The sequence below is a fragment of the Numida meleagris genome, chromosome Z (assembly GCF_002078875.1).
Source record: "Numida meleagris isolate 19003 breed g44 Domestic line chromosome Z, NumMel1.0, whole genome shotgun sequence".
Lineage (NCBI taxonomy): Eukaryota > Metazoa > Chordata > Aves > Galliformes > Numididae > Numida > Numida meleagris.
The window spans coordinates 26,399,203-26,411,814 of record NC_034438.1 but is presented as its reverse complement, the minus strand read 5'-3'; the positions used below and the strand labels follow the sequence as shown (position 1 = coordinate 26,411,814).

The window sequence follows — 12,612 nt, the reverse complement described above, 5'->3', positions numbered from 1 at the left end:
TACCCTAAAGTTTTTTAAGCTCTCATTGGCCAATTACAGGCCAACCCTATTGCTTACAAGGGGGTGGCACCTAAATAAACCCAGTAAGTCTGATTTGTGTATCCTTCCTGTTGCATGCTGTTGGAAGAGTCAGATTGCTCCCGACACTTACGCCAGACAGTGCCATCAGAAGCAAAGCAATCATGTTGAACAACTGTAACCCCTAACATATTTGTTTCTGATATACCAATTCTCTACTCCCTCCTAAAAAAAAAGACGGGGGGGGGGGGGGGGCATGTTCATTTTCCACACTCCTTCACTTCAGGTGAAAAAAGATGTATAAAGGTAGGTTTGGTATGTCTCTGTTATTAGACACCAAAATCACTGAACCAGTTATTTTAAACCCTTCTAGGATAGCTGCATGCCCAAGACTCCCATTAATTTGTGGAGGGAAAGATGGGAACATGCACAAATCCAGATTTTAACAGTCACAGCCCTCTACTCTGAAACCTAAATTCACAGCTGCTTCAAATCTTTTTTCAGCCTCAAGCTACACTACATAGAAATAAGCATGTAAGCAAACAATCCGCAGTAGCAGCGTAGTAGTGCAGCACCAAAAATGTTTGAAAAACTGTTTTGGTGACAAAAACCTGATGGACACGCTGCTGTGAGAGGCATCTGTAAGAGCAAAACAGACACTGCTCCAGAGGACTTTGTCAGATGGCTCAACAAACTTTTTGAGAAAGTCAGATTTTGGAGTGATCTACAGGCTTGAAAGCTGCTGTCATGAGATAAAAGCCAGAGTTAAGGGTATGATTACTGATTTCCTTAAGGAAGCACAACTAAATGGCTTCTGGTTAGTGCTAAATAAAAGTTGTACTCTTGGAAAAATAGAAAGTAGGAATCTGTCCCTGGTCCAGATTCTGTCCTGTTGATATAAAGTCTCTCCTCTACAGAAGAATTTAATCCATTAGATTCAGGCAAGCGTGTATAAATAAATAGCCTGGATTTTCTGTGAAATCAGACATACATTAATTAGAACATGTTCTGGAGACAGATTAAAGCAGTCATCCTTTTCTTCCGTTTCATCAGGCTGATTTAACACCATCAGAGCATACATCTTAAACTCCTAAGGACAAGATAAAACCATCTCGACTCTGGTGTACTTTCCAGTCAGTTGCCCAAATAGTGGCAAGAAGTGGCAGAGCAACAGTTCTAAAAACAAAAGCTTGTGCCTTGTTGACCCAACCTGGTCTCAGACAGCAGAGTCTGCTCTCATAGTGCATTCTCCTTGACACCACTGCGAATGATGCCTGGTGTTTTTGGTAGGGGAAATGGCGATGCCCAAGGGGACAAGTGCTTGCTTTATCATGCTTTAACAAGAGAGGGCCGTAGAGAAGATAAATCTTCCTCTAATTCTGTTGAACTAGAAGCTCCCCCAGTGCCTTCATGAGCGTGAAATTTATAAGGAAGCCCATGCTGGTGTCATGCACTCCATGTGCCCGATTCTCAGGCAGAGACACTGCTGCATTATGGATCTGAGGCAGCTGAAGCCCCAGCACTGGTGACAATGGGTACTGCTTTGTGGCACCACTGATGGGGGGGCACGTGGGACAGCTCAGCTCTGGCACACGGGACAGCATGCATGCACTGACTGTCTCTGACTGAGTGCAGCTGGCAAGGCAAGGGGCATTTTTTACTGTTTATTTATTTATTTTTTAACTGCTGCTGCTGTTTGCTGTCAGTCTGGTGTCAGTGGGAAGATCTTGATTTCACAATAATTTGGCCAACTGGTGACGTACCTCTAAAACTAGCAGAGAGGTAAGATAGGTAAAAATCCACACAGAATTGGATGCTAAGTGCAACGAGAAGAAAAGTACAACATACTGAGGGTGCACTAGCAAAACCTGATGGATCATGAAGTGAGAGAGCTTCTTCGGGACTACTATGTTGAGATACGTACTCTTAGAAGATAAAGCCCAAAAAAGCCAAGATAGCCCAAGACAAAGCTTTTAATTCAGTTGGTAACTGCTTTACAAAGAGCTATGTTAAACCACCTGAGCACTGTTCTTTACTGCCTCCCCACAACGCCTCACCTGCACAGCAGAGAGGCCAGGTCTCTCCATCCAGCCTTCACAGCAGGCACAAGACAAGTGAAGAAGCCAGGTGTCTTAGGCAAAGCTTCTGCCAACACGGGCACTGACGCTGTCCGCATCAGCAGCCCCCAAGGGTTGAAATGATCTAGTCCTCCCTGCCTTGACTTACCAATCCATCGTGTTTTGCTGCTGCATGTATAATCTGCAGCATTTCTGGATGATGACAAATCACACGTAAAACTGGAGAGGAATAAAACAGCATAATGAAATTTTATTCTGAAAATATGGCAAGAGTCTAAGGCACTTCAAACATTTAAATACACATGACTAAAGTGAATGTGACAAGGTAGTAGCATTCCATAAATATGCACTGAGAACTACACTCATTTCCACTCACGGGGAATATACAGCTGGTACCTCTAATTTTACTCTCCAATAAACATGAATGGAGCTTATACACTGACACTGTTAATAAAAATATGGTAACGTGACATGTAATTCTTCATGTAGTTTTTAATCACTAAGGAATATAAAATGTTGAAAATACTGTGTGAGTTAATTTTATAGATATTATCTTCCTTACAAAAGTCATACATTATCCCCAATTAGCAACAAGTTACTTAGTGAACTTCTGAACTCACGAGAGGATCTATCCCCAACATCTAATCCAGTCACCCACCAGCTCAAGCTTCACGGAGCTCAGTATATAAGCAACTGCAACGTCTCAATTTTGAAATAATTAAAAACATCAAAATTGTGTTGGAATGAAATTTATGAGAAGGTTACTGTGGTAAAGTTTAGGCACAGTGAATATAAATGTTTTAGAATGCTTTAAAACAAGCCACCGGGACCCCCCTGCAAGGATAGCTTTAGACCTTTTAGGCAGTACATAACATAGGGAAAGACAATCTAAAAGAAAAACAGCATTAATGCCAGTGCATGGAAAGATGAGCAGGTGAGCAAGAAGAATGGTTCTGGCTAAGGCTCTCAGCTGAGTACTACCTAACTATATGCTTGCTTCAAGTTTAAGGTTTTTTATCTTTAGCACTAGGTCTCTGCTTTCACTTTGCTGGTGAGTTCAGGCACAAGACAATTACATTCAGTATCTGTCTCAGTAAAACAGTAACATTTAGCAGCTTAAAGATGGCATTGTGATTTTTACAGGTATTCATGCAGCACTACTCAAATGTAGCTCTGTGGGTAGGACCAGGAGATGTCTTTCTGCTAAGTCTAGGAGTGCCCTAGGAAAAAGGAAACAACAATTAATCAAAAAGGAAAATATTTTAGCCAGCCAAACACAGCACTCGCAAGCTCTCTTTTCAATTGCTTCCCTTCAGCTGCACAATTAATCTTCTTTTTCTCTCCCCATTTTGGGAAGAACAGTACTAGTTATCATACAACTGACTAACCAAGAGTGAAAATTGTTTAGACACTGAAACATTTAGCAGTAGTTTATCAGGAGATTGAGTCAGGCCTCTGATCAAGTGGGTACCTACCAGAACATCCAGGACAGTTCTAACTCCAGAAACAGCTTTTTTTTTTTTTTATGACCAGGTCAATGATCGTATTACAATGACGCAAGAGCACCTCTGCTTGCTAGCCACATTTGTGAACGCCAATAGTGAGCTACTTTCAGCGCTACTAACAAGGCAGGAGATGGTATACTCAGCCAGCAATCAGGCTACTGCAGTCAGTCTGTTTTTAAAAATATAGATTTCACTTACCACCATAAAATTTTCCCACGAATAAACCTGAAATTTCATGTACTGTACAGATTAAGTGGGTTTTGCTTTTTGCTCAGGTTTTACTAATACAGTCAGGAACATCAAGTTAAAATGTAAACTGAATTTGAAGTATTCAGTAGGTCATGTACTTACTGGTGACTGGGTTTTGGAAAAGTTGACGTGTGCATAAAGGAGAACTGCTATGTCCTTATGTCCAGCTTCCAGGGCTATTGAAAGTGCTGTGCTGCCATCCTGAGAGAAAAAAAGGGAAGAAATAAGATAATTAGTTCTTGTGTCCTCTCACTGGTCTCTTAAAAGCCCTGTGCTCACAGAGAAGCGGAGATCCTACTGCTCAGGCAGCTGAGTTAATTTAGAGTCTTGTTCAATTTCTTGTATTATAATTAAGTGACAACAAACCTCTGCACTGCTGTTTTATGAGACAATCCAACTGTCAGAGGCCTCATAATTTCTCTCAATGAGGAGAAGAGATTATTGCTGAGCAGGAATGAGCATGCCATTATCACAATGTTACGTGTAGTGCTGTGAAAGAGCTGTGATTTCGGAAAGACTGGTCTGAGAGAAACTACAGTATCAGGAGTGTAAGAGAAGAGAGGGGTAAATGCTTATCAAGTATCCTGGCAACTGCTGTATTATGATAATCATTGTTATGTTCTAACTGCCATTAACACTTTGATAGTTTCATAGTTCCAAATGCATGGTTCGAAATGATGGCACTCTAACAACCAATAAATTAATTTTACTGGTCAAACAGTCACCTCAGTTTCTCAGCAAGTACTATTTCTTTCAGAAACCACAGTCCTTGAGGCTGCTAAAAGCAAAGTGCTCTTATAGAGACTGTCTCTTATGCTGGCTCTCTGAGTGCAGCACCATTTCCAGCCACTGCTGTAGCTCTGGTATCAGAAAGGTTGTCACCAGTGTAAGGAAGATGTAAACCATTTCTCCTGCCCTGGACAGGATAAGCAACATCCAAGTGGAAAGTCTCCCTTTGAGAGACTTTTTTTGGGGGAGCAATATAAAGAAACCTAGCTGTCCTGTGCAGATTAGGGAGAAAGAACATAATGCATAACAAATTCAAGACAAATACTCCACAGTCCACACCAGGAAAAACAAGGTTCGCTCATTCTGGTGGTGGTAAACCATTATGAGAGTGGTGCTCATTAGTAAAACAAAGCTCAGCTCACTATCGACCACACTGTTTGGAGAAGGGTCAGACACATTCAGAATAGCTAGGGGAATGCTAAAAGTCTCAGAATCTCTCAGCAGAGACAAACTCATTATGCATTAAGTGGCAGATAAGCTGTGTTTAGGAAACAACATTGGAATATTTAAATTCTGCATCTCCCTAAAGACTTTAGTTATTGACGTGATTAATAGTGCTAACAAAATCCAGGCTGCAATAACCTAGACTGCCCTAAGAAGTGTTTTACAATACATCCCTTTCTACATTTTCCCCTCTGGCAGCTGTTATACACTGCAACTACATTGCAGAGGCTCATGCAGCAGGTAAGTCAGCAGAAGTCATGCCTCTGCCACTTTACAACAGTTACAACCAGTAACAACTCAAACCCTCCCAAATCCCAGCTCCATCTCAGTGTTCTGAGGGGTTAAAGCAACAGAAGAATTGAAATGTACCCAAAGCGTGGTGACGTTAACAAGAACACAGAAACCAACTAAGCCAACATTTTCAATCTTGAGAACTCTACATATCAAATTCTCTGTCCGTTGACAAGTGTAGGCTGCAGTGATATCTGCAAACAAGAAATATGCCACTTGGCACTGAGGCCATAGCCCGTATCTGCTTATTCTCAGAACAATGTGGTGTAATGACTGGCAGTCCCAAACCATACTCTCAGAAGTTGTGGTGTGCCTACAGAGTGAACATCCTGTAAGAACTGCTTGCCATGACAAAACAACGCGGCCATGAAGTCACCTGATGAAAGTCCTGTTTGAAAACTGGAAGACTCCTGAGAAACAAGGAAGGGAAGTGAGAGGGATGTTTTATCATGAGCTAGCAAATGGTTTCTCTTCTTGTCATTGCACACCTACACCAACCCACAAAAATGGCTGCTGGAAAGGTCAGTTAGTTAGAAAAGCAAAGGTAACAACTAGGCAAATCATCACAGCAGCTGCTATCACGGGACAGGATTCACACATTTGATACTTTGGTGCTGTCAGTCAAGAGATTCCTGTCAGTAGACTTCAGCAGCTTTCCACCAAGCCCAAAAACTACATCTCAAAAACATTCTGGGGTGGAGAATTATCTGATGAAGCACTATCTGGAAAGCAACTCACATTGTCCTCCAGGGTGCCATTGCACCCAGGCTGAGCCAGCAAAAGTTTGACTATTTCTACATGTCCATGTTCACTAGCACACATCAGAGCTGTAGAACCCTCATCATCCTGGATATTGACGTCTGCACCACAGGCCAGCAAAGCTTTAACCATATCTATTCGCCCATGACTCACAGCAAGCATGAGTGCAGTCTGACCAGCCTGTGAAAAAAGAGAAGAAAACAAATCACCACAAAGTCAATCAGTGGCAAAGCATGCACATTTGTTGTTGTTGCTGTTGTTGGCACTGTGCTTTCTATGGGGTGGAAAAAAAAGCATTACTTTGTGCAGGACTATCAAGTATCTGCTTGCCATTATTTGAATATCTTATACACATCCAACAGTTGCATAGCTATTTAATAAATTAGTGAAAAACACACTCATTTCTCGACACGTGGAGTTCCTTGGAAGGAACTAAATGCTGCAGAATTCAGAAATGCCTCCCAAAATTCTGTAATGGCTCTTTCATATAATTCCTTATGTATTTAGAGAAGACCTGTGGACCCGATGCTCAAGTGTTGTTCCACGGCTCCATTTTGTATAAAGCCATCAAAAAAATATCAACAAATATTAAAAATGCAAATATTTGAATATTTGAAGGGTGACAGTGAATGAGTGCAAAAGCAGTACCAATGAAGCAAGGAATGGAATGTGGGAGGAAAGGGAAAAAAAAATAAATCACAGGAGTGGGAACACTGTCTCGTGAACCATTTGGCTGACCTGACTGGCTTTTGCATTCACATCCCCACAGCTGAACAGTTCCTCCACTATCCTCATGTCCTTCTCAGCTTCCACAGCTGCGAGAGCGGCAAGCATGATGGGGGTATAGCCGGCCTTGTTCTGATGATTTACGTTACAGACATCTGCAGAGAGATGAGATAATTTCTCTGGAAAGCAGGAACCCAAAAACCAGCCATCGTGCTAATGAATTGAATAAACTGTTAGTAGATCAGCCTACTACAGAAAAAAAAGGCATCAGTTGCTCTCATAATGGAAGTGATTCAAGGAAGAGTGGAGAGGAAAAAATAAACAGGGGTGCGCTTGAGCCTGAGAAAGAAAAGGATCCTTTTAAACTATGTGTGCAACACAAAGGAGAACACAAACACATTATATATATCATTTAGAGATATGGTTTTCTTTTATAAAAACCCGTGGTCTGAAATTTGACATGACCTTCGGGGTCATGGGTCCAAATCCTAGGAACACAATCAGTACAGTCTTTGAGCTCCTCCCTGATGGAAAGCCCACTGCAAAGTGAAAACAGCCCAGAGACATGGTCAGTGGAAAAGCCACTTCTCAGTGAAAACATTTTTCCTGTAACTGGTGCTATTTTAAAGACCTGCAAGCGTACTCTGACATGTTCTAGGACTGTAGAAAAAACCTTACAATTAAAGGCTGTTTCCAGCTCCACCACGTATTTGACTCTGAAAAAAAAACGGTGCTCTGAGAACAAATATGAGCTAGTCATCTGTCTAGTCCTGGAAGCTGAAAAGAGTTCTCCTTTTCATTCACTTCATACCTCCAAATCTCTGTCTGTTCCTAACGTTCTGCGGAAATCCAGCAGGTCTTACTAGTTTACCAGAAAGCAAGGCTTTTAGTGTATTGGAAAGCAAGGACTCAGACTTACATAAGCAATATATCTAGACCTAGGACTAAATAGCACCACAGGTATCTCAACAAGCAAAACTGTTTCAGGAAATTCTTCAGATTTACTGCCAAGAGTATGTATATATTTAAAGAGAAAGGAACGTTGCAGAAGCACACAAGTACAGGTCTAAGAAAATACACATTTTTCCATGTTCCACAGCCATCACCTGTCCTACTTTAAAACAGGTAACACAACCTTCCTTTCAGAAGTCTCTCTTGGGAAGCCATTCAAACCACAGAACATAACACTCCGCTACTACAAGTATTACTTCATGAGTAATTAATAATTGCTGAACTTTATGTTCTCCTTCTCTGGCTAAAATACTTCACCAGAGATGTATTTCCTGAGGTCACATTTCAGCTCCTGTTCTATGTGCCTAACGAAAGAAGAAAGGGTATTCCCCTAATTTAGTCTTTGGGTAAAGCTGCCTGGTGATGCAGGAACCCTCTGTCTCAACTGTTCTTGGCACATGGACACTACGCTCCAGGACTGAGAAGCTGCTTGTGCTACATCCACACTGTAAAGCTGACTGTGGTCACCACTCACGCATCACACAGGGGAAGACTGAAACCCAAAGGAAAGACATTTTAAGCTATTTTCCAAGCGATGATGTGTGCAGCATGCTCCTGCTCACCTGGCACCAGCCATAGTTGAATTTCGCTGTTAAGAAGTCCTGTTTGCATAGGGATACTTATGATTTCTATAAAACACAGCAGTCCTGACTTCCAGCAAAACATGACCATGTTCATGCTGCCTTAGCAGACCCCTCCTCTTGTCCTGCAGCCCTGCTGTTGCACTTGAGCGTCCCCCTGACATTCCCTGCATTCCCCTACCGTGAATCACTCTTCCTAAGTGGCTGCCTTCACACAGGCCCAGGGATTTCAAAGTGGTGTTTGCTTTCCAGCTGAGAAAGTCTTTGCCTCTGTGACAGACAAGCTGGATTATTAAAGCTGAGATCTGTATCACTAAGATTCTTATTTATCCAATGTTGCACTTTTGGATTTGTGAACATTTCCAGCTTACAAGCAATGCAATTCAATCCAGCCATGTCGCTGGCCTAGTTGAGCTGCACAACCATGACAGGCTTTACAACTAGCTTTCAGAAAGAAACTTCAGTCAGGGAGCAAAATTAGGCTTAAGAAGATCACATCCTGCTTGGGATCTGCTCCAATATGTGACACCTCTTGTTCACTGCGTTCTAGTTTAGCACACATGTGGTACCACGCATGTTGCATGGGGATTGAGAGAAAGAAGCAACAATGAAAAACAACAAAATGAGGCAGCATCATGTTCATGTAACAGGGAAATACTCTTGTATGGCAAACTGCCACATCATTTCTCAGGAGAACAGTAAAAACATGCCACGGTGTTGGCCAGAAACAGCTCTGTACTGCTCTAGTGAGATAAGGCCAGACTGATTTGAGTGTTTAACACGGATGTTTATATCTGAATGCATCTTTCCCCACCAGCACTCCACCTTTGGCTGAGCAGCAGCTGCACTGCTTCCAAACAAAAATGCTGGAGGCTGATGCTGCTAAAGCTGACTACAGTCTGAGAGCCAGCGGTGTTTACTTAGTTGTTTTATTAACCCCGTGAAAACCATCACTTCCAAAGTCAGCACTAGAAACAAGGATTCTATAATATCCAAGTGAGACACCATGTAACTATTAACAGTAAAATATTTCCTGCTGGAGGAAGCCTGAACTTTACCTCTCGCTCATCAAGAATTCCACCTGTGAGGACTGCAATAAAAAACATACAGCAACAGTCAACCTACTTGCATCCAAAAGAAGCTTTACAATTTCAAAGTTAGAATGTGAGACGCTGTAATGCAGAGCTGTGTTCCCATTTCCATCTGCCACATTGATGATATGTCTGAGGACAGCAGGAGAAATCTCTTCAAAAGCAGTTATGTAGTCTCCAACCATTTCAGGAACAGCTGACTTCTGACTTGAGACACGAAACCACTCATGCTGGATGGTATTTAAACAAAACCTCTGCCAAAAAGGAAGACAGAAAAATTTACATATGGGCATTCCATTTAAAGGACTTGCTGTACCACAAGTCAGCAGTGTGGGAGACTAGGCCTTTTTTAGTCAAACGTGGGAAGAAAGCATTCAGCTCACAACAAATATGCATGGATTGAAGCTTCTCCTCTGACCAAACCTCACTTTAAGATAAACCAATTTACCTCCTCTCACTTCACCGTATTTTCAGAAATGGTACATCGCTAAAGGCACTGCACTTTAGGGTGGGGTTACCCCCAGAACAAGACCAAGAGCAAGAGCAATGGGAATAGACATTTTGCAGATATTAAAACAACAGCATGCAAAGCCAGTTAGGTGCAGTCCTGAGTGTTATATCAAATACAGTATCAAATGCATGAAGTATAGGGGAATCGGCTGAACAGCAACTCTGCAAGACAAGAGTTGGGCGTTGCAGGTGATCATAGACTGAACCTGCCATGAAACAGGCAAATGCTGTTTTGTGATGAATAAACAGGTTAATAGTTTGTAGAGCAAAAGCAAGGAATGGAGTCCCTTCTCTCTGCCTTACATTGTAAATGCAACTGTTGGATGACCTTATCCTGTCTGATGACGGAACGGCAAGAAATACTCACTCAAAATGGTTCCAAGGGTAAGCAACAAGAATGATTATTTGTCAAGGAAATATAGCCTACAGGAGAGATGGAAGGACTGGAGATGCTTTGCTGAAAGAATAACCGGGGAAAGGAACACAGTAACATTTTCACAGTGTAAAAGGCTGTTTAATAAGAAAAGAAGAACCAGTTTTTCACCTCCCGAATGGTTAAGTGAAGTAGTAATGGACTTAAGCTGTAACAAGAGATGCAGGTTAGACATTCAGGATAAACTTTCTCACTGGTTTGAAGGAGTAGGAGCCCCATGGGCCAGACAGCTGTCTGCTGGGAACCACCTAGGTACAGCAGTCCCAGCCCTGAGCCACAGGGGCTTCTGCAGACACTGCCAGCTCTTATATTCCGAGCCAGTTTCTCAGAAAATGGAATCCATGTAAGGATCACCATGTCCATCTTCTCACAACCTCCCACTTGCAAGGTGACCAATAAGTTTAAGAACAATTCTACAGAGAAGATACTCAGCATGCTTCTCTAGCTTTTCTAGAGATAAGAGAGAGGATCTGTACCACCAGCCCTAGAGGGGGCTCATGTCTGGTGAAGGCAGAATATTTTACTTTCATCCACATCAGCATTCCTTCATAAAAGCTTGTAAGGTCCAACTCATTTGAATTGAAGAACAGACGTATCATGAGTTGAAGCACAAAAGTGGTCATGAAGTGACACAGTATGACTTTTGTTGTTGTTGTTTTTGTTTTTTTAATTTTTTAAATGATCTAGTGCAAAATATCTCTTGGAATTTATTCTTTGCAGTCACAGTATTACCAGCATAACTGAAAGGGACAATTCTGTATTTAAGTAATCTATGACATCCCAATATGAGCGGACTTCAGCTCCTTCTGGCATAAACAGCTGCTGCAAGTGTTGAGGATGTTGGAAAAGGCTGGGGAAATTTATACAGATCCCTAACAATACTAAAGTTTGCCCTTTTTGGACAAGAGTTCTTTATCAACAGCCAGACAGAGAACAGGAACTGATTAGTGTGCCATTTCCAGCTACAAAGCACCACTTGTGCTGGCAAATACTTTAAGCAGAAAAAAGTAACGTGTAAATTCATATCACACTTTCAAAGCAGAGATTATCACCTGATTATGCAATTTTGGCACTTTCAACTCCAACTGGACCCAAAAGCCTTTGTTCTCTGAATGCCTAAACTATTCCTGAAGGATTGACACAGGATTAGAAATTACCCCTCACATCTGTATTAACCCACTTTTCAAAACGTTCCTGATACGTAAGTGTTAGAATATACACACATAGTATTAGTTTCTCTGGGAAGCTCCAGATGCTCCATAATACAGGAGATTGGCACTGGATGCCTGTATTTTACATCACTGCACCACTGCAGCAGATGGAAAACACGGTTTTATATCACTAAGTGGTGATCAGTGTTTGTTTGCTTTGAGATCATCCTCAGAAAATAGCACAGGCAACTCCTATGCAGCAAACACAACTCTTTCTTGAGACAGTATTAGCAACAAATCCTCCACTGTCCCTGCTGCACACTACAGAAAAGCTACCAGCATAGCAAGCAAGACAGAAGGAAGCATGCATCTCTGCCTTTAAGAGGAGGCAGCTTGTTTACGTTCAGAACAGACCCTGGGCTTTTGTCACTGGAGGAAACAGCCCCCTCATCCTGTGTGCCTCCCAGTCTGAGGACTGAGTGCCATCCACAGCAGGGCTACAGCAACACTACAGAAATAACATAGGAATGCATGGATGTGTTGAACTGCGCTTTCCCATTACTATTTTTACTTATGTGCTTCAGGACAACACCACCACAGCACATCAAGCACAAGCGCATTCTCTAGACAGACGTCTCCTGCTTTTTCTAAGCATGTAGTGACTCCTCCAGGAAAGAAGATATCCTCTTCTGTCTAGCCACCGTGGTTCCAGCCATATAAAACAGGAAGCTAAATCTCCCTAAAATTTCCCTGCATAGCTCAGTGAGAATTTTGCTCTGTATTGCTTACCACATCTTTGTTGGTCAATGCCTTGGGGTCATCAATGTTGTTTTTCAGCAGGTGACAAGCAGAAAGCATCTTTTCACTTAGTTCGTACCTGAGGGAGACACACAGCATAACATACGGCATATTTAAATTCTCCTCTCAGCATTTCAAGGTCCAAGTATTTACCCTTCTGAGAGCTGTGGGGAAATAT

The 12,612-nt window shown here is 42.0% G+C and overlaps 1 protein-coding gene across 11 annotated transcripts in view; it reads right to left on the bottom strand.

Moving 5' to 3' along the window:
• Window positions 2,327-12,612, bottom strand: part of KANK1 (KN motif and ankyrin repeat domains 1) — a 122,221-nt gene continuing 111,935 nt past the window's right edge. For all 11 annotated transcript variants that reach the window (XM_021379650.1, XM_021379652.1, XM_021379647.1 and 8 more), the window contains 6 exons: window positions 12,426-12,513; window positions 9,577-9,796; window positions 6,872-7,014; window positions 6,113-6,313; window positions 3,953-4,051; window positions 2,327-3,316 (listed from right to left, as the gene is read on the bottom strand). In XM_021379650.1, coding sequence (XP_021235325.1) covers window positions 3,254-3,316; window positions 3,953-4,051; window positions 6,113-6,313; window positions 6,872-7,014; window positions 9,577-9,796; window positions 12,426-12,513 — 814 coding nt within the window. In that variant the 3' untranslated portion in view covers window positions 2,327-3,253. The remainder of the gene's footprint in view (window positions 3,317-3,952; window positions 4,052-6,112; window positions 6,314-6,871; window positions 7,015-9,576; window positions 9,797-12,425; window positions 12,514-12,612) is intronic.